Here is a 26,856-nt window from a genome sequence, read left to right as displayed (position 1 = left end):
TAGCACCATGGTGTAGCCGGAGGACAGCTAGTTTAGTTGACTTCAATCCAAAACCTAGGAGGCTCATAGTTCTCACCCCCTTCCATAGACTTACACAGTAATGACATCTTCCGGAGGACTACCTCCAACCTATCAGAGATCTTGCAGCATGAACTGACAATCTAGTACTGAAAGCATAAGCTACGGCTAGATAGCACTGCAGTGCATAAAATGTGGTGAGTAGTTGACTCAAAGAGAGAAAGAATAGTTGAACAGTTTAACAAATTAATTTCTTTAAAAATGTAGAAGAGAGATATTTCATTCTATTTTTTTCACGTTCACTTAGCTAGAGAAAGCGGCTAGCTAGTTTATCCTACTCAAACAGTGAGGGATGCTAGTTTAAGCTAGCTGGCTATGGCTATCCAACACTGGAGCTCTTCCAAGCCAAGGAAAGCTTTTAGTTTTATTAATATATTGCCACTGGGGCTCGTTGGTGTAACTGCTAACCTGCTTTCTTATTGTACACTGTACTGCATGATTGTAGCGGGTTAACTAACGCGTTAGTTCTAGTAGCTATGTTAACTATGATATTAGCTAATATAGTGACAACGATGTAGGCTATGTTTAGCGGTTAGCGGTTATGATACGAAGGTTTGGCTTGGAAAAGTTTTTTTGCTTGGTCACAGACAGCTGATGTGTTGTACACTCAAGTCCACAAGCAAAGGGAAAAAGGTGAGAGGAGAGCGTGTAGAAGGAATTATACAACAAACAAAATTATCATGCTGTTTGTTTATGGCTGCTATGAAAGTGAACTATGTTTGCGTGTGATTAGGGGAATATTCATTCCGCCGATTCTTTTGAAAAACGTTTCTTAAACGGAAGCAAACGGAATGAAACAGGGATAAACATACCTGAATTTCTCCAATAGAAACTCTTGTTTGCAACTGTTGCACTAATGATTACACCCTATATCAGCTAGATGCAGGCAAGAGTGTGCGAGGCGGTATTGAATGTGTCACTGTGTCACCTTGATTACGCACATTTGTCTCTCAAACTGTGCACCTACGTTGTAAACTTTTATTCATAGGCTAGGTTTTAGCAACCTCATGATGGGTATAGGGAAATTCGAGTATCATGTAGTAGCCTAAACCTATCGATGTTACATTGAGCTGGGTGAATGGAATATGAATAACAGTCATCCAATATGCTGTAATAAAAATAATGATCGTCCTCCCTCATCTTAAACGTAACCGACTACAACTGCATGGAACAGTCTGCAAAATATCCTTCACCTAGATGTACTAGTGCCCCTTAGTGAGTTTAAAACTCTGGCCCAAAACTCTGTTGAGGAGTGTAAATGTTTTCTGTAGGCTGGATGAGCTCTTCATGACATTGTGCTGTTTGTATTGTAAATTGTGTAATGTTGTATTGACTACTGCTGCTTTCTTGGCCAGGTCTCCCTTGCAAAATATACCCTGTGTCTCAATGGGTTTCTTCCTGCTTAAATAAAGGTTACAAAAAAGAGACTATTCCATTGTCTATAATTATTTTATGAGTTGGCCCTTGTTCTACTAAGCTTTATGGAATCGTTTTAAGAAGGTCATACCAAGGATCATTTTGATTTTGAATTTAAGACCCCTTGAAGTACCAAAAAATATATTTAAAAAAATTATTTGATGAAAAATTATTTTTGGCCTTACTGCTAATAGCCCATACAAAAAGCATAGAATAACTGATTCACTACATGGAACAACAAATTGTCCCCCCCAAAAAATCTAAAGGAACTTTGTTCTGAAGTGTCTGTCCTATATCTGAGAGATAAGAAAGATCAGGAAACATTTGTAAAAAATATTTCACATGTATTTAAAACCTTCTTTTTGGCGCTATACCATCTCGATATATACTTCCATTAATTATTTCAACTGGTATTGGGGGACCTTCAAACGAGTCTTGTGTAGCCTGTGGGCGTCCTAAAGCAAAACGTGAAAGTCTCACCTTTGCATAGAGGGGTCATAATAGTTTGTAGGTCAAACCGTTTAGACACTACAGAGGATTGTGAGAAAACCAATTTTTGGAATGTCTCATGGTCTGACAAACACCTCTCTAGCGCAATCACCCTTTCACCGCAGATGTGGAACTGCGACATAGGCGAATGTGGTGGATTGAGACGCATCCAATGCAAAAAAATCAGTAGCTTCAATTGACAGATTTCATGGGGATTTTTTAAATTATGTTAATTAGATTTCCGCGGGGGCACGGACATCGACCTTAGGGGGTTAATTAACTCCGGAACCACACCTGTGTGGAAGCACCTACTTTCAGTATACTTTGTATCCCTCATTTACTCAAGCGTTTCCTTTATTTTGGCAGTAAACATAGTATACAGTACAGGCATCATAGGTGGACAAGGGCAATACAGTAACACCATACCAAAAACCTAATGTAACCATGGATACAGTAATCACTGTGTCTTACAGTTCAGTGGACTGTTTCGTTGGCGGCTCCTCATGCTCGGCTGGAGGGACATTGAAGGCTACGTATGGACACCACTTACTGTTCAGACACACCAGCCTGTCCAGCGAGGCTGAGTTGACTATATCAAAGCCTGTCTGGCCTCCAAACGTGCTGGGCTTCCAGTACTCAGGGGAACAGATGGGGTTACCCAGAAGGCCTTTCAGGGAGAACGGAGCCCCCATCTCCACCATGCTCTCACCAAATATGGCATTGGGACGTGTCTTCTCCAGCATGAGGGCGGGGTAGAACTCCAGCGCATCGATGTCACCATAGAGCTCCTCCAGCTCCCTGGCTATCTCCTCCTCACCTGGGGACAATTTATATAATTCTTTATTGTCCCAGAAGGGCAATTCGGTTGCAGCAAACTACACAGATAGGGCACATTTCAAGTAAATTAATACAAATACAATACAGTAGAGAAGAGTAAAAGAGTTCATTAGAAACACATGATCACGTTAAAGAGAAGACTGGTTTGAGATGAGAGGACAACACAAAGACTGCAGTTGGCTTCTTAACAGATGCTAAACCATATCAGGATGATGCTTTATGATGAATGACAGCTGCTTTGAGAGAATGTTGATATTTTCAATTTGCATGAGGGCCATTACACGGTAACAGAGTGATGCTGAAACTCAGATTTGTCACTTTAAAATGTATGCCAAACAAAGAAAACAATGATTGCAAAGTTAAACAAAGCATACAACGCAATGCACTGTCACACCCTGATCTGTTTCACCTGTCTTGTGCTTGTCTCCACCCCCCACCAGGTGTCTCCCATTTGTCCCCATTATCCCCTGTGTATTTATACCAGTGTTTTCTGTTTGTCTGTTGCCAGTTCGTCTTGTCTCGTCAAGCTTACCCGCGTTTTTCCCCATACTCCTGTTTTGCTCTAGTCCCTGTTTTCCAGTTTTTCCCGGTTTTGACCATTCTGCCTGCCCTGACCCTGAGCCTGCCTGCCGTTTCTGTACCTTTCGGACTCTGCTCTGGATTACTGACCTCTGCCTGCCATTAACCTGTCATTTGCCTGCCCCCTGTTTTTGTAAATAAACATTTTGCTATTTCGAACTGTCTGAATCTGGGTCTTATCCTGAGCCTTGATATGCACAAGAACAGTGCAGATGCAAAGTTCGGTAACAGAATGATGGTTTGTGCAGTCATTCTGTTAGCAAACTTTGCTTCTGCACGGTTCCTCACATAAATGTGTTTTTATAAAATGTTCAGTGGAAATTGTTAAAAGTCGTCCTTGTACATTGAGTTGTAAGGCTTGTTCAACTTTGCAACCATTGGTGTTTGTTTGGCATACATTTTAAAAGTGTAAAATCAGTCTCAGCTTCACTCTGTTACCGTGTAATGGCCCATGAGCATATATAGAAATATGTGGTCTTACAAAAAAGAAAAGGTGATGGTGTAACAGACATTCAGCTGCTTGCTTAGAGAGTACCCCATTCCCATTCCATAGAAGCCTTTTGTAGTGCCGGCATTTCTAAACTCTAAATATGTGGTCTTACCAGTGAAATCAGAGAAAGATGTATAGGGCTTCAGGTTGAACCTCTTCCTGTACTCGTTGAAGGGTTGGAGACGCAGAGTCCTGGACTCTTCAATAACCCCCTCGGCCACATTGGTCACCACTGGGTGGATGTTTTGACCGCCTCCTATCTGAGAAACAGAGAAACCGGATTAAAACCAGCCAGAATAGAGCCCTAAATCTGAACGGATCAAACAGGCATCCCCTATATAAATATAGGATGCATGAGGACTAAATTAAAAAAAGTAATTAAAATAATGAATGACCCACCCACGAAGGGCCCTAAATGTATTACTCCATATACACTGAGTATAACAAACATTAGGAACACCTTCCTAATAATGAGTTGCACCCTCCCCCCCTTTGCCCTCAGAATAGCCTCAATTCGTCAGGGCATGGACTCTACAAGGTGTCGAAAGCATTCCACAGGGATGCTTGCACATGTTGACTCCAATGCTTTCCACAGTTGTGTCAAGTTGGCTGGATGTGCTTTGGTAGGTGGACCATTCTTGACACATGGGAAACTGTTGAGCGTGAAAACCCCAGCAGCGTTGCAGTTCTTCACACAAACCGGTGCGCCTTGCACCTACTACCATACCACGTTCAAAGGCACTTCAATCTTTTGTCTTGCCCATTCACCCTCTGAATGGCACACATACACAATCTATGTCGCAAGGCTTAAAAATCATTATTTAACCATCTACACTGATTGAAGTGGATATAACAAGTGACATCAATAAGGGATCATAGCTTTCACCTGGATTCACCTGGTCAGTCTATGTCATGGAAAGAGTAGGTGTTCTTAATGTTTTGTATACTCAGTGTACAGTATACACCCAATAGACTTCACAGTGCATGCACTAAGCCAGTGAGACGTGGGAAAGTGGTACGGAAAGCAAGTGTGAACATCAACCCTGAGCGTTTAGAGGAAGGTCTGATAACATAGAGAACTGCTCAGCACAGCAAAGAGCACTAGATTCTGTATCAGATATCATGTTTCTACTCTCTAATACTGCATAGATAGCTGCTGCTCTGCTGAGAAATACTGATATCAAAAAGCCACAGAGAAAGAAGATTAATATCAGGCAGATAGCAACTTCTTAAAGCCTCCTGTGATGATCTATCACAGCCTCTAATCGACAGAAAACAGCTCTGTAGTTGATTCTGCAGATACCGTATGCAGAGAACTAACAGGTTTGCAGGGCTGTGGTGACAGTTACAACATGTGCTATTTTACAGCTCACATTTATGTACTTTACACAAAGTAATGTCAAATTTACCATCAGGCAATCTTGCCTTGTCATTTCCCCTCTCCCAACCTCACCCTCCATTTCTCCTCTCTTACACAACATCTGCCTTGCTCAAAAGAAGAAGTACCAGAACACAAACATAAGGTCAATGGGTCCATTTTAATTCAAGTCACTCACCAGGTGACGTGGAGAGGATCTGTGTCTGCACCACGTACTCTCACTACTGGTGTCCCCCAGGGCAATGTTCTAGGCCTTCTCCTCTTCTCTATATACTAAGTCACTCGGCTCCGTCATATCCTCACATGGTCTCTCCTATCATTGCTATGCGGATGAAACTCAACTACTTTTTACTTGGATGTCGGCCCACCACCTCAAGCTCAACCCCGACAAGACGGAGCTGCTCTTCCTCCCGGGGAAGGCCTGCCCGCTCCAAGACCTCTCCATCACGGTTGACAACTCCACGGTGTCCCCCTCCCAGTGTGTAAAGAACCTTGGCATGACCCTGGACAACCCCCTGTCGTTCGCTGCAAACATCAAAGCAGTGACTCGCTCCTGCAGGTTCATGCTCTACAACATCCGTAGAGTACGACCCTACCTCACACAGGAAGCAGCACAGGTCCTAATCCAGGCACTTGTCATCTCCGGTCTGGACTACTGCAACTCGCTGTTGGCTGGGCTCCCCGCTTGTGCCATCAAACCCCTGCAATTTATCCAGAACACTACCGCCGCCTGATGTTCAACCTTCCCAAATTTTCCCATGTCACCCCGCTCCTCTGCACACTCCACTGGCTTCCAATCGAAGCTCACATCCACTACAAGACCATGGTACTTGCCTACGGAGCAGCAAGAGGAACTGCCCTTCCCTACATTCAGGCTCTGCTCAAACCCTACACCCCAACCCGAGCACTCCGTTCTGCCACCTCTGGTCTCTTGACCCTCCCATCCCTACGGGAGAGCAGCTCCCGCTCAGCCCAGTCCAAGTTCTTCTCTGTCCTGGCACCCCAATGGTGGAACCAGCTTCCTTCCCCCTGAAGCTAGGACACCAGAGTCCCTGCTCATCTTCTGAAAACATCTGAAACCCTACATCTTCAAAGAGAATCTTAAATAATCCCACAGCAACCCCCCTCGCACCCCCTCCTCACCCCCCAAAAAAAGCCTTTCATTAACTAACAATTGCACTTGACTCTTTTCCCCCTTACTAGCTCGGACTTTGCTGATAACTACTTTATTGAGGAAAATGTACTTACTATGACTGTGATATGTGGTTGTCCCACCTAACCATCTTAAGATAAATGCACTAACTGTAAGTCACTCTGGATAAGATTGTGGTCCTCTGTAGCTCAGCTGGTAGAGCACGGCGCTTGTAACGCCAAGGTAGTGGGTTCGATCCCCGGGACCACCCATACACAAAAATGTATGCACGCATGACTGTAAGTCGCTTTGGATAAAAGCGTCTGCTAAATGGCATATTATTATTATTATTGTCTGCTAAATGACCAAATAAATAAATAATAATAATTCTGGAAGAGATTTCAAATAAATAGCTTCTCCTTTTTTCCCACATTTTCATTGACCCCAACCCCGACTTTTTATGTATGGCATGACAACAATTTTGAGACCAGTGTTCATCATTACAACACTGCATATGAAATCCCGTGTCACCACACAGCCCATACCTGTCCAGCATACTGCCGTGAGAAAGCGTCCACCAGTTTCTCCACCCCATAGTGTGTGACGATGGAGGTGTTGAAAATGAACTGGGAGTAGGGCACCACGTCTCCGTCTATGTGGAAGCTGTCTGGCATCAGGGGGTGCCAGTGGTACAGCTGTTTGAACTCCACAGCGATGCGGTTCCTGTACTGGAACTGGGACTTGAAGAGCAGGACCGGGTCAAACTTCAGATCCAACAGGTAGCCACTCAGGTGCTGCACGTACTCCTCGATCACTATCCGGATGGTCTCACCTGGAATATAAACCTAATATGGATCTACACCCCAGAAAATCCATTTTGGGGAGAATCTACTGGAGCAGTGTGTTGATTCTTATTCCCCCCCAACTATTCAATCAATCAAGCAGGGCCAGCTCTAGTCTTTTGGGGGCCCTAAGCGAGATTTGGTTGGGGACCTCCTGAAGGTCAGGGCCCCTGGAAACTTGCCCTGCGTGACCGGTCGGTATTCGGCCATGATTACTACAAGTTTAGATAGCCGGGTATAAAACAATTGTTAGCTGACATGGCTAATTGAGTGACTGTCAGTGACTGACATAACAAGAGAAATATTGCTTATGTACAACCAAATTTGGAACTTGCACCTACTATTCTAGCTCTCAACAGTAAGTTGAGATCCCGACTGAGTTCCTGACAGGGCCCCCTAGCGACCTGGGGCCCTAAGCAACTGCATATGTTGCTTATGCCTGGAGCATGCAACCAAGCACATGAAAATGTTTCCTTGAAATGAATATTCCCCCTAAAGCACTTGAGTGTCTAAAATGGGCAGTACCTGGTGGTATGAAAGGCTAGAGAGAGATCTCTGTCCAGTCAAGTATGTACTTACCTATTACGATGAGCCTGGCAGTCTGGAAGAGCTGCTCGTCCCCCCAGGTGGGGTGCTCTGCCTTCAGGATGTCACAGACACGGTTGTGTTCTCTCAGCCACAGGGTGGCGTACATGGTGAGGCCTGGCAACAGCCCAAACACCTCCTGCCCGATGGCCATACGCTGCCCCACGGGAGTCCTTTGAGGGTAGCTCATATTCACTGGCGCCTCGGCCACAGTAGGAGGGTACACCTCACCTTTAACCACCTGGAAGAGAAGATAGTATTACTTTCCCTTTTACATTGTAGACTATGGAGCCCTTAAGAGCCTTACTGATTCATTAGCACAATGTAGTAACTTGTGAGCATGCTTTACGAATTGGTGTACATTATTAAAAAAACTATTATGTGGCGTCCCCTTTGGGGTTTTGTGGAAAAGCCATTTGAAAGGCTTCAAGTGAGTCACTGTCAGGACTGAACCTCTGAGTTAGATTATGTGAATTTTATTATGTGGCCTTTATACAGAACTTATGCCGACAGTAAGTTAGTTGTTCACCAATGTCTTTATGCTGTGACTCAATTTCCCCAGCAACCTGCCAAACCAATCAATGAATATGTCTTGCCAGAGCCCAGTCTTGAGCAGTGGAAGAATGGCCCATGACCCCAACATTTTGGAAACACTACTGTAAATAATGATTACCTGAACTCCACCCATATATAACTAACAGTTGCTCAGCCATCTCATCCTGAGTTTCACATGCATACCACTGCCGAAAGAGACAATCAATAGGGTTCTTACAACACAAGCGCTCCCTGACTCTGAACCAACACCTTTTTCCCAAAAACCGATACCATTCCCAAACGTCCTTCTTTGTGTAGAATTCAGCTTATTCAACAGATAAAGCCAATGGGCCTCATGGGTGTACTTCTTTATCCTGACATGAGTCAGGATTTTAGGTCACTCAAACAATACACTAACTGGCACCTGGTCACTGAACATTGGCTATGCTGTTACCTGCTACCTCTGTGCAGTGGTGGGAGAAGTACCCAATTGTCATACTTGAGTCAAAGTAAAGATACCTTAATAGAAAATGACTAAAGTAAAAGTGAAAGTCACCAAGTAAAATACTATTTGAGTAAAGTATTTGGTTTTATATATACTTAAGTATCAAAAGTAAATGTAATTGCAAAAATATACTTAAGTATAAAAAGTAAAAGTATAAATCATTTCACATTCCTTATATTAAGCAAACCAGATGGCACAATTTTCTTGTTATTTTAATTTATGGATAGTCAGGGGCACACTCCAACACTCATACATCATTTACAAACAAAGCATTTGTGTTTAGTGAGTCCGCCAGATCAGCAGCCTGGACGTAACATAGTAAACGTAAATCCGGGATACAAAAATTAGTATGATGTTACATTTGGTATGGTTACATAAGACAGATGGTTGCTTAAGGCAACGTGAACGTCTAGCAACCCAAAGGTTGCGAGTTCGAATCTCATCACAGACAACTTTAGCATTTTTTGCTAATAAGCAACTTTTCAACTACTTAGCTACTCTGCAACTACTTAGCATGTTAGGTTAAAGGGTTAGGGGAAGGGTTAGCTAACTTCTAAACTTAAACTTAAGCCTAACCTTAACCCTAGACTAGCTAACGTTAGCTAGAATTTGTAACATATCATACGTTTTGCAAATTTGTAACATAATACGAATTGTAATTCGTAACCTAACATACGAAATGGGTGATGGACTTCCACAAATTAATACATACCATATGAAATGTAACATATCATACTAAATGGAGTCCCTCGGATTTACGTACAGAATAATACAAAATGCTCTGAGACCAGGTTAAGATCAGAGGCAGTAGGCTTGACCAGGGAAATTCTCTTGATAAGTGCGTGAATTGGACTATTTTCCTGTTCTGCTAAGCATTCTAAATGTATCTTTTGTATGGAGTAAAAAGTACATCATTTTCTTCAGGGATGTATTGGAGCAAAAGTAAAGTAAAGTACAGATACCCCAAAACTACTTTAGTAAAAATACTTTAAAGTACTACTTAAGTACTTTACACCACTGCCTCGAGAGGTGTATTCTTTAATGCTAGTGATGTGACACTCTCCGGCAGAAAGCGGATGTTTCCATTTGTTGATAACAAAATCTGAAAATACTCTGTATACATTCAGTAACATGATAAGAATATTCCTGGAAAATGTGGGGTAGGTGCAAAATAAGACAAAAACATTACAAGGGTTTGAGTGAGAGGACTAACTGGTGTCTCCAAGTGGCCACACACACACACACACACCTCTCCAAAGTGTACACAGTTTCTAAGTAATTTAAATTCACTTTAATGACTCAAAGAAGAGTCTTCAACTATAAGGTGCTTTTTTTTAGCTCTCCTAGCTGTGCTGTTGAGGAATTAGAGCAAGCACTTTGGTAGTTGTTTTGTTTGGAACACAACCATGCATCTCCGCCATCATACAATTACTGTTGTTTACGCAATCCATTTTCTTCACAATAGACAAACATAAGCTCATTCTGTTCAGAAAAACCCAGAGTATGACACCATGTCATCTTGTAAGTGTACATAAAACATAGTGATCATAAACGTTGACACTGTATATGACATGAGTTTTATGATATGGAAACGTGAAGTTCACATTTCGACTCACAGGTGTTTGACTTGCTTGTATGACATCAAAGCGGTATTTATTATAATCCTCAACTTCTCATTTTTCAAAATACATTGAGTCCTCTTAATCTACAGCATTTCCTTCCCTCAGACAACAAATAATATGCAAAAGCTGCCCAATTAGCGGGAGGGATGAGGGCAAATTCTTGTCGCATGAGGTGCTCAACTTCCGAATGGCTCAGTCAAAACACATACAGCGCTGTGAAGCGCAGTTCCAGACCTCTAACGTCATTTATAGCATGTTACTGTACAGCCACAGTGTTCCAATGTAGGTGTTTATCAGTGCCCAAATCTGCCATTTTAAACCTGTATATAGTACCGGTGGTAGATCAAAACCGTTTTTAGATTTTTCTTTAAATGCAATTTATGTTGGTTCCACCTTTAAAAAAAATATATTTAACCACAAAAGTGTAAAGGGTTAAAAGCACATGTACCTCAAAGTGGACCACAGAGTGGTACCATGTCTACAGTAACATTCCAGTGGAGACTTGTCCATGCCTTCGCACAGCTGGAGTGGAGTTATGCCTTACTCTACATACCTGGTATTTCATCTTTCCATCTTTAAGAAGCCGAAGGTTTAGTTGACGCACCAGATTATCTCCGTAGACATGGCCGGCATCCACCTGGTTAGAGATTAACATAAAATATGAGATTAAAAAGAGATTTACATTCGTGAAACATGATGCATGCAAGAGATTGAGATGAATCTCTCTCGCTCTCTGAGTGTGCAAGATTTTGTTCCAGCCAGGTACAAGATTATATTGTGGGTGTTGGAATAGTATAGGGGGGGGGGGGGGGGGGGGAGTATGGAAATGTATTCGCTCACTACTGTAAATTGCTCTGGATAAGAGCGTCTGCTAATTCTTTTTTATTAATTTTTATGCTCTAAGGATTGGAGTTGTCCACCTCCTCACCCCTGCTAAAACCTAAATACATCACCTACCGGTCATCCTCCCCTAAATATAATATAATAGTATTCAGACCCCTTGACTTTTTCCACATTTTGTTACGTTAAAGCCTTATTCTGAAATTGATTAAATTGTGTTTTTTTCTCATCAATCAACACACAATGTCACATTTACATAAGTATTCAGACCCTTTACCCAATACTTTCTTGAAGCACCTTTGGCAGCGATTACAGCCTCGAGTCTTCTTGGGTATGACACTACAAGCTTGGCACAACTGTATTTGGGGATTTTCACCCATTCTTCTCTGCAGATCCTCTCAAGCTCTGTCAGGTTGGATGGAGAGCATCGTTGCACAGCTATTTTCAGGTCTCTCCAGAGATGTTCGATCGGGTTCAAGTCCAGGGTCTGGCTGGGCCACTCAAGGATATTCAGAGACTTGTCCTGAAGCCACTCCTGCGTTGTCTTGGCTATGTGCTTAGGGTCGTTGTCCTGTTGGAAGGTGAACCTTCACCCTAGTCTGAGGTCCTGAGCGCTCTGGAGCAGGTTTTCATCAAGGATCTCTCTGTACTTTGCTTCGTTCATCTTTGCCTCAATCCTGACTAGTCTCCCAGTCCCTGCCGCTGAAAGACATCCCCACAGCATGATGCTGCCTCCACCATGCCTCACAGCAGGGATAGTGCCAGGTTTCCTCCAGTTGTGACGCTTTGCATTCACGCCAAAGTGTTCAATCTTGGTTTCATCAGACCAGAGAATCTTGTTTCTCATGGTCTGAGAGTCCTTTAGGTGCCTTTTGGCAAACTCCAAGCTGGCTGTCATATGCCTTTTATTGAGGAGTGGCTTCCATCTGGCCACTCTACCATAAAGGCCTGATTGGTGGAGTGCTGCAGAGATGGTTGTCCTTCTGGAAGGTTCTCCCATCTCCACAGAGGAACTCTGGAGCTCTGTCAGAGTGACCATCGGGTTCTTGGTCACCTCCCTGACCAAGGCCCTTCTCCCCCGATTGGTCCGTTTGGCCAGGCGGCCAGCTCTAGGAAGAGTCTTGGTGGTTCCAAACTTCTTCCATTTAAGAATGATGGAGTCCACTGGGACCTTCAATGCTGCGGAAAAAAATGTGGTACCCTTCCCCAGATCTGTGCCTCGACACAATCCTGTCTCGGAGATCTAAAGACAATTCCTTCAACCTCATGGCTTGGTTTTTGCTCTGACATGCACTGTCAACTGTGGGATTGATATAGACAGGTGTGTGCCTTTCCAAGTCCAATCAATTGAATTTACCACAGGTGGACTCCAATCAAGTTGTAGAAACATCTGAAGGATGATCAATGGAAACAGGATGCTCCTGAGCTCAATTTTGAGTCTCATAGGAAAGGGTCTGAATACTTATGTAAATAAAATATTTCTGTTTTGTATTTTTTATAAATTTGCAAAAATGTCTAAAAACCAGTTTTGGCTTCGTCATTATGAGGTATTGTGTGTAGATTGATGAGGAGAACAATTTCTTTCTTTCTTTATTTTAGAATAAGGCTGTAACATAACAAAATGTGGAAAAAGTCAAGGGGTCTGAATACTTTTCGAATGCACTGTACAGTACAGGGAGTACCAACTGACTCACCCCATGCCCCAGAGCCCTGGTGAAGCCCAAGCCCATGCTGTTTTGGGTCTTGAAGAACTGATGGGTGAAGTGCTGAGCGAAGAATGCAAACATCAGGTTGGTTCCCTTTGGATCCCGCCTGAATTGCCTCCTCAGAAGAAACTTCTCCACCACAAGCTTTGGGTCTGGGAGGACAGACTTTCCTGGAGAAAAGAGAGGAAAGGAAGTATGTTAGCTATGCATGTTGCGGTTGGGAAGATGTATTTGAATGAGTAATCTCCAGTAAAGTCTTTGAGGGATCCCTTCATCCTATTTTCTGATAGGAACGTTGGATGCCCTCCATCTCACCTTTGGCACCCATAGGGGTGGGGCAGTCTTCAGGCACAGGGGGTAGGATACGGGTGTAATAGGAAACATTGGAGTAGGACTCCCAGCTGAGGTATCCATACTTGGAGTTGAAGGTAGGAGGACTAGGAATAAGGTTGGATCTGGCTTTGGGAAGGAGAAAACAGAATTGTTTGACACATTGATCATTATAGGCCTGAAGTTTTACTGAAAATGCACTAACAATGTTAGGAGGAAATACAACCCATGAGATAGGTGTGTGTGTGTGTGTGTGGTTTTACTATCCTTGTGGGGACCAGAAGTCCTCACAAGGATAGTAAAACAAGGAAAATTCGGACAAATGGGGACATTTCGCAAGTCCCCACAATGAAAAGGCTATTTTAGTCTTAGGGGTTAGGTTTAGGGTTAGAATTAGGGTTAGGGTTAGAATTAGGGTCTGGGATTAAGGTTAGGGTTAAGGTTTAGATTTAGGGGTTGGGGAAAAATAGGATTTTGAATGGGAATCAATTGTTTGGTCCCCACAAGGATAGTAAAACAAGCCTGTGTGTGTCACACATTTTAGATGAAGAGATGTCACTTCTCTCATACATGATGATGATAATCATCTTTTAAAACTGCAACTTTCCGCAGAGTTCAGACACATTCTCAACTGTGAAGAACCTTCAGATTTTAGTGAGTTGAAGAAACTTTCAATTGAAGTTGAGAAACATGATCAACTTTCAGTTTAAGACCAGGACTCAATCCAAGGCCATTATAAATCAGTGCAGTAGACGTCTCACCTAATACGCCTTTTAACCTCTTAAGGATCGGACCCTTTTTTCCCCAATTTTCGACTAAAATGACATACCCAAATCTAACTGCCTGTAGCTCAGGACCTGAAGCACGGATGTGCATATTCTTGATACCATTTGAAAGGAAACACTTTGAAGTATGTGGAAATGTGAAATCAATGTAGGAGAATATAAGACATTAGATCTGGTAAAAGATAATACAAACAAAAAAACATGCGTTGTCTATACATTTTTATTTTCATCATCTTTGAAATGCAAGAAAAAGGCCACAATATAATTTTGCAGTTTAGGCGCAATTTAGCAGTGTGGGTGCAAAGTTTCAGACTGATCCAGTGAAGCGTTGCAATTCTGGACTATTTTGTATCAGGTCTGCCCAATGGTGCAGAATTGGTCAATTGATACATTTTCAAGTACATAACTATAGAGAACATACATAATTGATATGGTAATACAAAATGTAAGTTTACACACTCCCAGGAAAAGTCATACTTGATGGATCATTAGCTTATACACTAACTTTTACACATCTAGATGGCCGTGCGGGGTGGGTGTGGAGCCAGAGACAGCAGGGGTTCAAACTGTAGAACCCAGTTACTACATTTGAATATAAAAATGGATTTTATCAAACAAAACTATGCTACATTTTATCTCTGGGGCCCTTAGGAAGACAAATCAGAGCAAGATTACTGAATGTAAGTACATTATTTACCTTCAGAGGTGAATGTATCAAACCAGTTGCCATGATAAGTTTTTTGTTGTTGTGCACTCTCCTGAAACAATAGCATGGTAATTTTTCACTGTAATAGCTACTGTAAATTGGACCGTGCAGTTAGATTAACAAGAATGTAAACTTTCTGCCCATATAAGACATGTCTATGTCCTGGAAGGTTTGCTGTTACTTACAACAGTCATGTCACATCAGCGCACGTTAGCTCAACCGTCCCGTATACGGGACACACCAATCCCGTAGAGGTTAAAGACAATTTCCTCGCCGTTCACAGAGATTGCACTCAAGGTAAATGCTGCGGATGTCGGCTCAAGCGTAAGTTACCTTTAAAAGGGGCAATGTTGTCTAGTGCCCCGCACTATAACACACCTCGGATTTAATCCCAAATAAAATGAAGAAACGTTCAGTTAAAGTTGAGAAACATGCAGACCGAAAAATATTATTTAATTAATTAGAAGTGTTGCTTGATTTGCAAAGCCTCAAGCAAACATTCGAGGTTTGAAAGTATCAATGTGATGTAACTGAAAAGCAATTCACATTATAGTACAAAATATCAATAAACTATACTGTAACTTTATGTCATTCACATGCAAAGCAAAATAAACCTGTGGGCTCTTTATCTTTATTATTTGACACAAGTCAGGTTTTGCTTGCATTTTAGCCAGGGGTTGGAACCAAAATTATTTTCCAATTGTTTTTTTCGTTCCGTTCCACTGTTCTGACCAGCAAAATAAAGTTCTGAACCGGCTTAACGTTATACCAGAGCTAGCTAGCTAGCTGACAACATCACTTTTAATACCTCGCCATGCCCCTCAGATTTTAAACCTTGTAAATATGCCTAAAACTGTCTGCAGCTCTAGCGAGTTAGATGGGAGAACTCAGAGGATGGTGATGACACCATGGGCCAATGTGTGTTATCCAAATATTTACATGCTGAGAACATAACAGAGAAACCATTAAGCAAATGGACAAGTTGTAAGCAAACTATCCAATGAGTGCATTGGTAGGGAAGACAAACTCTTCTCTTAACACAGTGCCATAAGAGTAGATATGAATATGTATGGGTCTGAGCAGTGATAATGGGGTAAGGATGCAATTCTAGAAGCACTTTGGAGAGCATTTATGCATTTTCAACTGTTCCAACACCACAATGGATCCATGCATGCATTTCCATCATCATAGCATGTTTCACCTCGTTGCAAAGCATTGTACATTTTATGGGACTAAGTTAGCCCTTCCACCCATTATACGCAGTGCCCACTATAGCAACCATTTTGTGCCCGAATGCTCATGACTGCATTGAATGTCAGGCGACTAACCTGTGAGGACCACCCTCATTAGCCAGTCCCGCATGAAGGTCCTGTTGATGAGGTTCCACATCCAGTGGAAGTGTGTGAGGATGTAGTGGACCACGTCAGGGCTCGGCTTCAGCAGCTGGTGGACCCTCGTCCAGAACTCAGCTAAAACACAGAGAGAGCAGACAAATCACCAATTTATTTTAAGAATGTGAAATGTCAGAATAATAGTAGAGAGAATGATTTATTTCAGCTTTTATTTTTTTCATCACATTCCTAGTGGGTCAGAAGTTTACATACACTCAATTAGTATTTGGTAGCATTGCCTTTAAATTGTTTAACTTGGGTCAAACGTTCCGGGTAGCCTTCCACAAGCTTCCCACAATAAGTTGGGTGAATTTTGTCCCATTCCTCCTGACAGAGCAGGTGTAACTGAGTCAGGTTTGTAGGCCTCCTTGCTCGCACACGCTTTTTCAGTTCTGCCTACACATTTTCTATAGGATTGAGGTCAGGGCTTTGTGATTGCCACTCCAATACCTTGACTTTGTTGTCCTTAAGCCATTTTGCCACAACTTTGGAAGTATGCTTGGGGTCATTGTCCAATTGGAAGACCCATTTGCGACCAAGCTTTAACTTCCTGACTAATGTCTTGAGATGTTGCTTCAATATACCCACATAATTTTCCTTCCTCATGATGCCATACATTTTGTGAAGTGCACCATTCCCTCCTGCAGCAAAGCAACCCCACAGCATGATGCTGCCACCCCCGTGCTTCACGGATCGGATGGTGTTCTTCGGCTTGCAAGCAGACCCCTTTTTCCTCCAAATATAAGAATGGTCGTTATGGCCAAACAGTTCTATTTTTGTTTCATCAGACCAGAGGACATTTCTCCAAAAAGTACGATCTTTGTCCCCATGTGCAGTTGCAAACCGTAGTCGTTCTTTTTTTAAATGGTGGTTTTGGAGCAGTGGCTTCTTCCTTGCTGAGCGGCCTTTCAGGTTATGTCAATATAGGACTCGTTTTACTATGGATATAGATACTTTTGTACCAGTTTCCTCCAGCATCTTCACAAGGTCCTTTGCTGTTGTTCTGGGATTGATTTGAACTTTTCGCACCAAAGTACGTTCATCTCTACGTTCGCTCATTCCTGAGCGGTATGACGGCTGCGTGGTCCCATGGTGTTTATACTTGCATACTATTGTTTGGAAATTGCTCCAAAGGATGAACCAGACTTGTGGCGGTCTACACACTTCTTTCTGAGGTTTTAGCTGATTTCTTTTGATTTTCCCATGATGTCAAGCAAAGAGGCACTGAGTTGGAAGGTAGGCCTTGAAATACATCCACAGGTACACCTCCAATTGACTCAAATGATGTCAATTAGCATATCAGAAGCTTCTAAAGCCATGACATAATTTTCTGGAATTTTCCAAGCTGTTTAAAAGTAACAGACAACATAGTGTATGTAAACTTTTGACCCACTGGAACTGTAATACAGTGAATTATAAGTGAAATAATCTGTCTGTAAACAATTGTTGGAAAAATTACTTGTGTCACGCACAAAGTAGATGTCCTAACCGACTTGCCAAAACTATAGTTTGTTAACAAGAAATTTGTGGAGTGGTTTACATACAACGTAAGTGTATGTAAACTTCCGACTTCAACTGTATACACACAAACACATACATACATACATACATACATACATACATACATACATACATACATATACACACACACACGTATATACATACACATAAATACAGTGAGGGAAAAAAGTATTTGATCCCCTGCTGATTTTGTACGTTTTCCCACTGACAAAGACATGATCCGTCTAATTTTAATGGTAGGTTTATTTGAATAGTGAGAGACAGAATAACAACAAAAAAATCCTGAAAAACGCATGTAAAAAATGTTATAAATTGATTTGCATTTTAATTAGGGAAATAAGTATTTGACCCCCTCTCAATCAGAAAGATTTCTGGCTCCCAGGTGTCTTTTATACAGGTAACGAGCTGAGATTAGGAGCACACTCTTAAAGGGAGTGCTCCTAATCTCAGTTTGTTACCTGTGTAAAAAGACACCTGTCCACAGAAGCAATCAGATTCCAAACTCTCCACCATGGCCAAGACCAAAGACCTCTCCTAGGATGTCAGGGACAAGATTGTAGACCTACACAAGGCTGGAATGGGCTACAAGACCATCGCCAAGCAGCTTGGTGAGAAGGTGACAACAGTTGGTGCGATTATTCGCAAATGGAAGAAACACAAAAGAACTGTCAATCTCCCTCGGCCTGGGGCTCCATGCAAGATCTCACCTCGTGGAGTTGCAATGCTCAACTCGCCCTGTTTGGAGGAGGAGGAATGCTGCCTATGACCCCAAGAACACCATCCCCACCGTCAAACATGGAGGTGGAAACATGATGCTTTGGGGGTGTTCTTCTGCTAAGGGGACAGGACAACTTCACCGCATCAAAGGGACGATGGGCGGGGCCATGTACAGTCAAATCTTGGGTGAGAACCTCCTTCCCTCAGCCAGGGCATTGAAAATGGGTCGTGGATGGGTATTCCAGCATGACAATGACTCAAAACACACGGCCAAGGCAACAAAGGAGTGGCTCAAGAAGAAGCACATTAAGGTCCTGGAGTGGCCTAGCCAGTCTCCAGACCTTAATCCCATAGAAAGTCTGTGGAGGGAGCTGAAGGTTCGAGTTGCCAAACGTCAATAAAATAAAATGCAAATCTATTTATACAATTTTTGACATGCGTATTTCTGTATGTATGTACAGTGGGGGAAAAAAGTATTTAGTCAGCCACCAATTGTGCAAGTTCTCCCACTTAAAAAGATGAGAGGCCTGTAATTTTCATCATAGGTACACGTCAACTATGACAGACAAATTCAGATTTTTTTTCTCCAGAAAATCACATTGTAGGATTTTAAATGAATTTATTTGCAAATTATGGTGGAAAATAAGTATTGGTCACCTACAAACAAGCAAGATTTCTGGCTCTCACAGACCTGTAACTTCTTCTTTTAGAGGCTCCTCTGTCCTCCACTCGTTACCTGTATTAATGGCACCTGTTTGAACTTGTTATCAGTATAAAAGACACCTGTCCACAACCTCAAACAGTCACACTCCAAACTCCACTATGGCCAAGACCAAAGAGCTGTCAAAGGACACCAGAAACAAAATTGTAGACCAGCACCAGGCTGGGAAGACTGAATCTGCAATAGGTAAGCAGCTTGGTTTGAAGAAATCAACTGTGGGAGCAATTATTAGGAAATGGAAAACATACAAGACCACTCATAATCTCCCTCGATCTGGGGCTCCACGCAAGATCTCACCCCGTGGGGTCAAAATGATCACATGAACGGTGAGCAAAAATCCCAGAACCACACGGGGGGACCTAGTGAATGACCTGCAGAAAGCTGGGACCAAAGTAACAAAGCCTACCATCAGTAACACACTACGCCGCCAGGGACTCAAATCCTGCAGTGCGAGACGTGTCCCCCTGCTTAAGCCAGTACATGTCCAGGCCCGTCTGAAGTTTGCTAGAGTGCATTTGGATGATCCAGAAGAGGATTGGGAGAATGTCATATGGTCAGATGAAACCAAAATATAACTTTTTGGTAAAAACTCAACTCGTCGTGTTTGGAGGACAAAGAATGCTGAGTTGAATCCAAAGAACACCATATCTACTGTGAAGCATGGGGGTGGAAACATCATGCTTTGGGGGTGGAAACATCATGCTTTGGGGCTGTTTTTCTGCAAAGGGACCAGGACGACTGATCCGTGTAAAGGAAAGAATGAATGGGGCCATGTATCGTGAGATTTTGAGTGAGCAAGGGCATTGAAGATGAAACGTGGCTGGGTCTTTCAGCATGACAATGATCCCAAACACACCGCCCGGGCAACGAAGGAGTGGCTTCGTAAGAAGCATTTCAAGGTCCTGGAGTGGCCTAGCCAGTCTCCAGATCTCAACCCCATAGAAAATCTTTGGAGGGAGTTGAAAGTCTGTGTTGCCCAGCGACAGCCCCAAAACATCACTGCTCTAGAGGAGATCTGCATGGAGGAATGGGCCAAAATACCAGCAACAGTGTGTGAAAACCTTGTGAAGACTTACAGAAAACGTTTGACCTGTGTCATTGCCAACAAAGGGTATATAACAAAGTATTGAGAAACTTTTGTTATTGACCAAATACTTATTTTCCACCATAATTTGCAAATAAATTCATTAAAAATCCTACAATGTGATTTTCTGGAAAAAAAATTCTCATTTTGTCTGTCATAGTTGACGTGTACCTATGATGAAAATTACAGGCCTCTCATCTTTTTAAGTGGGAGAACTTGCACAATTGGTGGCTGACTAAATACTTGTTTTCCCAACTGTATGTATATACACATACATACACACACACACATAAATACATATCCCTTTTTTAAATATATTTCCCTTTATTACCCTCCAACCCCACCACCCCTCCCCTAATTGGAGTAAACTAGTGAACAACAACGCTTAGGCCTCTACTTCCAGTTTATATATACACTATATACATTTTATGGACAGTCAATTTTACAATAATTATATTTTGTTTGTTTTTACTCATGAACTTCTTCTACCCTCAACCTCTCCAAACATTTTCATGATGTCCATCCGGTTTGCTTCTATATGCCATATCTTTCTAACTGTGCTCTTTACAAAAGCTCTCAACCTATAACCTATATACTTATTATGGACACCGTATGCTTTACATTAGTTATCTTGTTGTTAGTTGTTATTAGTCCCATCCTTCAGCTCCATTCAACACCTCCCATCTATCTCTCAACACCATCCATATTGGATTTCTATTTGCCATAATATGTTTCACAAAAGTTCTGAACCCTTCTATTCTCATTGTTTCTACAGATTGTAAATGAAAGTACATTTTTTTGCTAAAAGTATTATTATATTATTGATCGATTGACTATGACTTTTCAGATCACCCAGTAATGCTATCTGCAGGGATAGCTCCAGGTAAATATTGCAATCCTTCAGCCATTCCTGGACCTGTGACCAAAAACAAGCTACAAATGGACAGTACCAAAACAAATTATCTAATGATTCTGTCTCTTGGCAGCAAAATCTGCAGAGCTGGGAAGATTGTATCCCCCATATAAATAACATTCTATTGGTAGCAAGAATTTTGTATAATTTAAATTTAAAAAAATCTACATTTTGAATCCGGTCTCGTTTTGCGTATCAGTTCATAAACACTATGCCATGGAATCCGTACATAAAAAATCTCTTCCCAACTATTTTGCAATCTATATGGGACGGCTGTCAATCCTTTGGTCCTTAAATGAAACTGGAATACTTTTTTATTTATCACAATTTTCTTTAACCAATTATGTTCTTTAATGCAGGGCCGACAGACAAGTTCCTTACTTTTCCCCCCTTTCACTTTCCTCTTCCATTTTAGCGGTAATGCTGCAATTATTTGGTTGTAATTTTGGGTAGAGCAGACATTTCCATATGTTTTTGTTAGTTGCACGTGCGACATAACTCCACCAGTCCTACCTATGATATCATTTAAGAAGATTATATCTTATTTTTATTTTTTTTCAAAAAATTATGGTTTTCTATCAATTAGTATATTTGAGTTTAACCACAATATTTGTTACATTATTTGTTCTGTCGTTTCTGGAGGATTCAATTGAAATTGCAACCACCTTTCTATGGCTTGTTTTAGAAATAGTTATATTTGGGAGATGATTTCCTATTAAAATAACTGAAAGTGAGAGGTTGTAATCTGAATAAAGGGAAAAAGGCCATTCTTGAACATGGGGTGAGACAATCTTACTAATTTGCTAGAGAACCAGTTCGGATTTAAGTATAACTTTTATATGACTGAAGCTTTTAGTGATAGGTCTAAAGCTTTAATATTTAATCATTTCTGTCCTCCGAATTCATATTAATTATATAAATGGACCCGTTTAATTTTGCCTGGCTTGCCATTCCAAATAAAATGAAATATTTTTTTCTCATATAATTTAAAAAAACAGTCGCTAGGCATAGGCAAGACCATAAGCAAATAGGTAAACTGGGATAATACTAAAGAGTTAATCAGGGTGATTTTTCCACAAATAGACAGGTATTTACCTTTCCATGGTAGGAAGATCTTATCTATTTTTGCTAACATTCTATAAAAATGTATTCAGTGAGATCATTTATTTCATTTGGGATATGTACTCCGAGTATATCCATTTCGGTCAAAGTGTTACCTGAACTTAAAATGTTTAGTTGGCCCAAACTTAGCTCCAACTTTGGCAGAAATTCAGTCAACTTAAAATGATGTGTTTGCTCAACTTGTCTCATATGTTCATTCAACTAGAAATTATTATTTGGGCATCTTCACTAACAAAGGCTGTGGAACTAGTTAAACACACACATTGTACTTTTTCCTTTTCATCTTGTTACAAACCCTTCTGCACATGAGGAAAGGATAACCATGTTTTGATAAACCAGAGAGGAAAATTGAAAATACAACTTGAAATCAGAAGAATGTAGAAACAAAACATTTCACTTACGGATAGTGCAATTCTGTCCATAGAAGCCGGTGCGAGTGCAGTCACATTCATAGCGGTCAGTGCCAAACCTGACACACACGCCCCAGTTCTGACAGGGGTAATAGCAACAGGGATTCACTGCAAATTATAAAACATACACATGTCAATTAAAGTATAGTTTAGGCACTGAGCTTTTTCTGACCATGTGACCTTACCAGGAATAGCAGAGTTTTTCCTAGTAGGACGCATACTTTTTCCTGATCAGCATAGTGCATCATTGTCATAAATTTGTCAGCTACAGTAAAAATTGCCAAGACACAATAGATGGTGTCCATTTGTTGAATGTCTCTCTAGCTTGGGTGCCAGCCTGAAAACTGTGCTTATAGCATAAGCAGAACAATAATCTCAGGCTGGAACTTTATGTGTTGCCCTACTCCCTTTTGCTTGATGAGGTAGGGAAGATATTTATTACAGTAATTATGTGACGTCACCTGGCGAGGACACTCACCAGAACCACAGCTAATTTAGCTCTGAGCATGTTATCTTAGTCAGGGACAAATCCAAACTCGAGGTGTGCACAACCTAACCTACTATTTTCACACAAATCTCCCACTTGCAGCAATGCACAAGTGCATATACAGTAGGTTGAATCATCTCAAATTAAGATTCAGCCTATAAACTAGCAAACCAGGAAAGTAGAGTGTTAGGACTACTGAGAGTCAGACTGGGGTCGGAGGGCTGTGGTAACAGAAATGTCTGCTGCCATGAGACAAGCAAGATGCCAACTCTCACATCCTTGGCCCTGCCATCTCTATCATGTTACAGCTTCCTGGCCTTCCCTCACAGACAGACACATATCCATTGAGATGATCATAAATAGCATTTATCATTTTCAAAATGAAGAGTGGATGTATGAGTGGCAGTAGTTCAGCAGATCCTTCCTAATTTAGAGGATTCTTCAGTCATGTCATTTAGATAACTGGAGTCTTTCAGTCTCTTTCTGCCTAGAGGAAACTCTGGCTTCTTGATAGGAAACATAGCCCTATACTGTGCTAGTAGTCAACGCATTCAACCGACAGCACAGATATTGGGGAGAATATTTATAATATAAAATGTGTATTAACACCATGGTGTTCCCCCCAACCCTTTAAAATGACCAAACAACGGAAGTTTAAGATTTGTACAGTTAGGGATATGTCAATTTATTTGTACAAATAAATTGCATGATCCTTCACTGCAAATCACTTATTTCAAACTGGCTTCCTCCACTTGCAAATAGGTTTTTTTATTTATTTTATTTAACCTTTATTTAACTAGGCAAGTCAGTTAAGAACAAATTCTTTTTTACAATGACGGCCTACCAAAAGGCCTCCTGCGGGGACAGGGGCTGGGATACAATAATAATAAAAAAATAAAATAATAAAATAATAATAATAATATATATAAATAAATAAAATGGACCAAACACACATCAACAAGAGAGACAACACTACATAAAGAGAGACCTAAGACAACATAGCATGGCAGCAACACATGACAACACAGCAAGGTAGCAACCCAACATCAAAACAACATGGTAGCAGCACAAGACATAGTACAAACATTATTGGGCACAGACAACAGCACAAAGGGCAAGAAGGTAGAGACAACAATACATCACCCGAAGCAGCCACAACTGTCAGTAAGAGTGTCCATGATTGAGTCTGAATGAAGAGATGGAGATAAACTGTCCAGTTTCAGTGTTTTTTGCAGCTCGTTCCAGTCGCTAGCTGCAGCGAACTGGAAAGAGGAGCGACCCAGGGATGTGTGTTCTTTGGGGACATTTAACAGAATGTGACTGGCAGAACGGGTGTTGTATGTGGAGGATGAGGGCTGCAGTAGGTATCTCAGATAGGGGGGAGTGAGGCCTAAGAGGGTTTTGTAAATAAGCATCAACCACGACACGTTACTTGTGTCATCTGTGTTGCCATACAAACAAATAAGTCTGGACGCCTGTTCATTTTAGCTTCATATTAATGGTGTATACTTTGGAAAATGTAAAGATACGATCAGGGGCGGTGTGTTCATTAGGGCGATATGGGCGACGCACTGCCAAACGGGAAAAGGAAGGGATTTTTTTTCTAATCAATTATGTCACGGCAACAGTAGTTATCAGTGTTCTAATCTAGACATCTGATCTGCCACTAAATGTCCAATCAGGCTAAAGTCGTGCTTCAAATGGCCCCGCAACCCCGATTTCAGTCAGGTTGAAAATCGCCCCAGAAGTCTCTCATAGACTCTCATGTAAAATCTTTTTTTTTCAAATATCAGAGCTTTCAATACAATCTCTATGGGTTCCGGGAGGGCTTGCACTTACGCGCTTTCGTCATACGTAACATAACCATGAACGTAACTAAGAAAAGAGCGGGTAGCAGCGTCAATCAATTCACGTACTACTGTCAAGATGGCTAGTGTTCAGTGCAACTCGATTGTCTCTTTGAAAGAAGTTCCTTTTTGTCGGCGAACAAATCAAGATAAATTGGCAACGAAACAATTAGGACCTCCCAGACCAAATTTAATAATTCAACAGGTTTCTACTAAAGGGGGAAAGTCCTACACCCGAGGATTTTCCAAAAATTGGTACGAACGAAAAACCTGGCTAGCAGGCTGCGATGTAGCTAATGCAGTCTTCTGCTACCCCTGCTTACTCTTTCACCCTGAAGGCGGCACGGCAGACAGCACCGCTTGGACAGCGACTGGTGTAACGGACATGCACCATCTTTCAGAAAAGATTAAGAAACATGAGCTGTCAAAGACCCACATGGATAGCTGTTTGAGATTGTCTGCTTTGGGGAGAGTGAACATTGCCACTCAACTGGATGAGGGATACAGGCTAGCTGTCCGCCGCCACAACGATGAGGTTAGCAAGAACCGCCACATCCTCAGCCGGCTAATCCAGTGTGTGAAGTTTTGCGGAGTGTTTGAGTTAGCTTTGCGAGGCAAAGATGAAACTGAGGGCTCCACCAACCCTGGTATTTTTCTTGGACTTGTCAACTTTGTGGCACAATTAGATGAGGTGTTTTATGGAAATGCATATTGTTTATGCAGTGTTGAGGAATGTGAAAGAACACCCTTGATTATTTTTACTGTGATAACTTATTTTGCTTTTGTAAGCCAACACTTTTGAGATCAGTCAATAAATGCTTCTGGTATTGACTTATATGCTGCCCCTGTCTTCATGTTGTTGCTGGACATATCTTTTTTTAAATGTGTGTAGGTCACCTAAATCATCAGAAAAATTGCCCCCCCTGATAATTTTTTTTTTTTCAGGAGCCGCCACTGGATACGATGTGCTCTTTAGAGATGTTTTGGATATTATTTTCAGCAGTTTTAAATAATTGTATACCTCTCATATAATCAAGTTGATAGAATTTCAACATATTGATACTAGATAGTAATGACACTATAGGTCAGGGATGGGCAACTTTGATGGGGTTACCTATATCCATACCAATGTAGTCGGCCCAGGTCTTTTGTCGGAGTCGGCCTAGCCTTTTGCCCCCCCACCCTGCGAGCAAAACAATTTAGCCGCCCCACTCTTGACAGCAGATAAATTTCCTGCAATTTACACATTTTGCCGTGGAGCGTAGAAACCATTAAATGCATTTTTAAAGCAAATTCCACCAGTTGCCCATCCCTGCTATAGGTTGAAATAATATAAGGTACTAGACACCTACCAACATTTGCACTGGCGTCTTTGACTTCCTCCCCGCGACATGTTGGTAACCTTAGCAGCAGGATACATGCCCAGACGAACACGAGGCACTCTAAAACACAATTATTAACGTGAATTAATGACAAAGACAAAAATAATCTGAAGGTTTGGTGCCATTGTAAAAAAAACATTTTGTCAAAAACTCACCTCTCATTGTAAGATTTACTGCATAAGCACATTCAGCGCGCGCGCTCTTCCCAGCACAGAAGCACAAAATAATATATGTATAGGCTGCAATCATAAAGAAATACACATAACCAATACGATGTATTTTCTGGTTGGAAAGGCTTTGGATACCATCTAAAAAAAACAAGTCACACAGAATTGCATACTTGACTTTGTGACTGCGCGACAGTAGTTGTGAAAGTTCATTTATGTAGGGACGAAACAAATTGTAAG

General features: G+C 41.6%; 1 protein-coding gene across 1 annotated transcript; it reads right to left on the bottom strand.

The window, feature by feature from the left end:
* Positions 1 to 2,311: 2,311 nt before the first annotated feature.
* Positions 2,312 to 26,801, bottom strand: LOC311144229 (prostaglandin G/H synthase 1-like). The gene is made up of 11 exons (XM_084180235.1): positions 26,605 to 26,801; positions 26,420 to 26,509; positions 22,725 to 22,841; positions 16,183 to 16,323; positions 13,349 to 13,492; positions 13,022 to 13,203; positions 11,041 to 11,124; positions 7,821 to 8,067; positions 6,945 to 7,231; positions 4,002 to 4,149; positions 2,312 to 2,800 (listed from the first exon to the last, which is right to left on the bottom strand). The coding sequence occupies exons 1-11, from the start codon at positions 26,696 to 26,698 to the stop codon at positions 2,451 to 2,453; spliced, it is 1,884 nt and encodes a 627-aa protein (XP_084036361.1). The 5' UTR covers positions 26,699 to 26,801; the 3' UTR covers positions 2,312 to 2,450.
* Positions 26,802 to 26,856: the final 55 nt, after the last annotated feature.

This window comes from Coregonus lavaretus, assembly GCF_964263955.1.
Source record: "Coregonus lavaretus genome assembly, chromosome: 17".
In the NCBI taxonomy this organism is placed as follows: Eukaryota; Metazoa; Chordata; class Actinopteri; order Salmoniformes; family Salmonidae; genus Coregonus; species Coregonus lavaretus.
The sequence above is the reverse complement of the archived record's forward strand: the minus strand, read 5'-3'. Positions and strand labels throughout refer to the sequence as shown.

What these genes read in the sequence shown, in the direction of transcription:
- LOC311144229 (XM_084180235.1), bottom strand. Translation starts at nt 26,698, where the DNA reads ATGATTGCAGCCTATACATATATTATTTTGTGCTTCTGTGCTGGGAAG. An exon ending in AATGAGGGTGGTCCTCACAG is followed by an intron (nt 13,493 to 16,182) that starts GTTAGTCGCCTG and finishes TCCTTCCCAAAG; the next exon opens with CCAGATCCAACCTTATTCCT. An exon ending in TGCCAGGCTCATCGTAATAG is followed by an intron (nt 7,232 to 7,820) that starts GTAAGTACATAC and finishes TTTATATTCCAG; the next exon opens with GTGAGACCATCCGGATAGTG.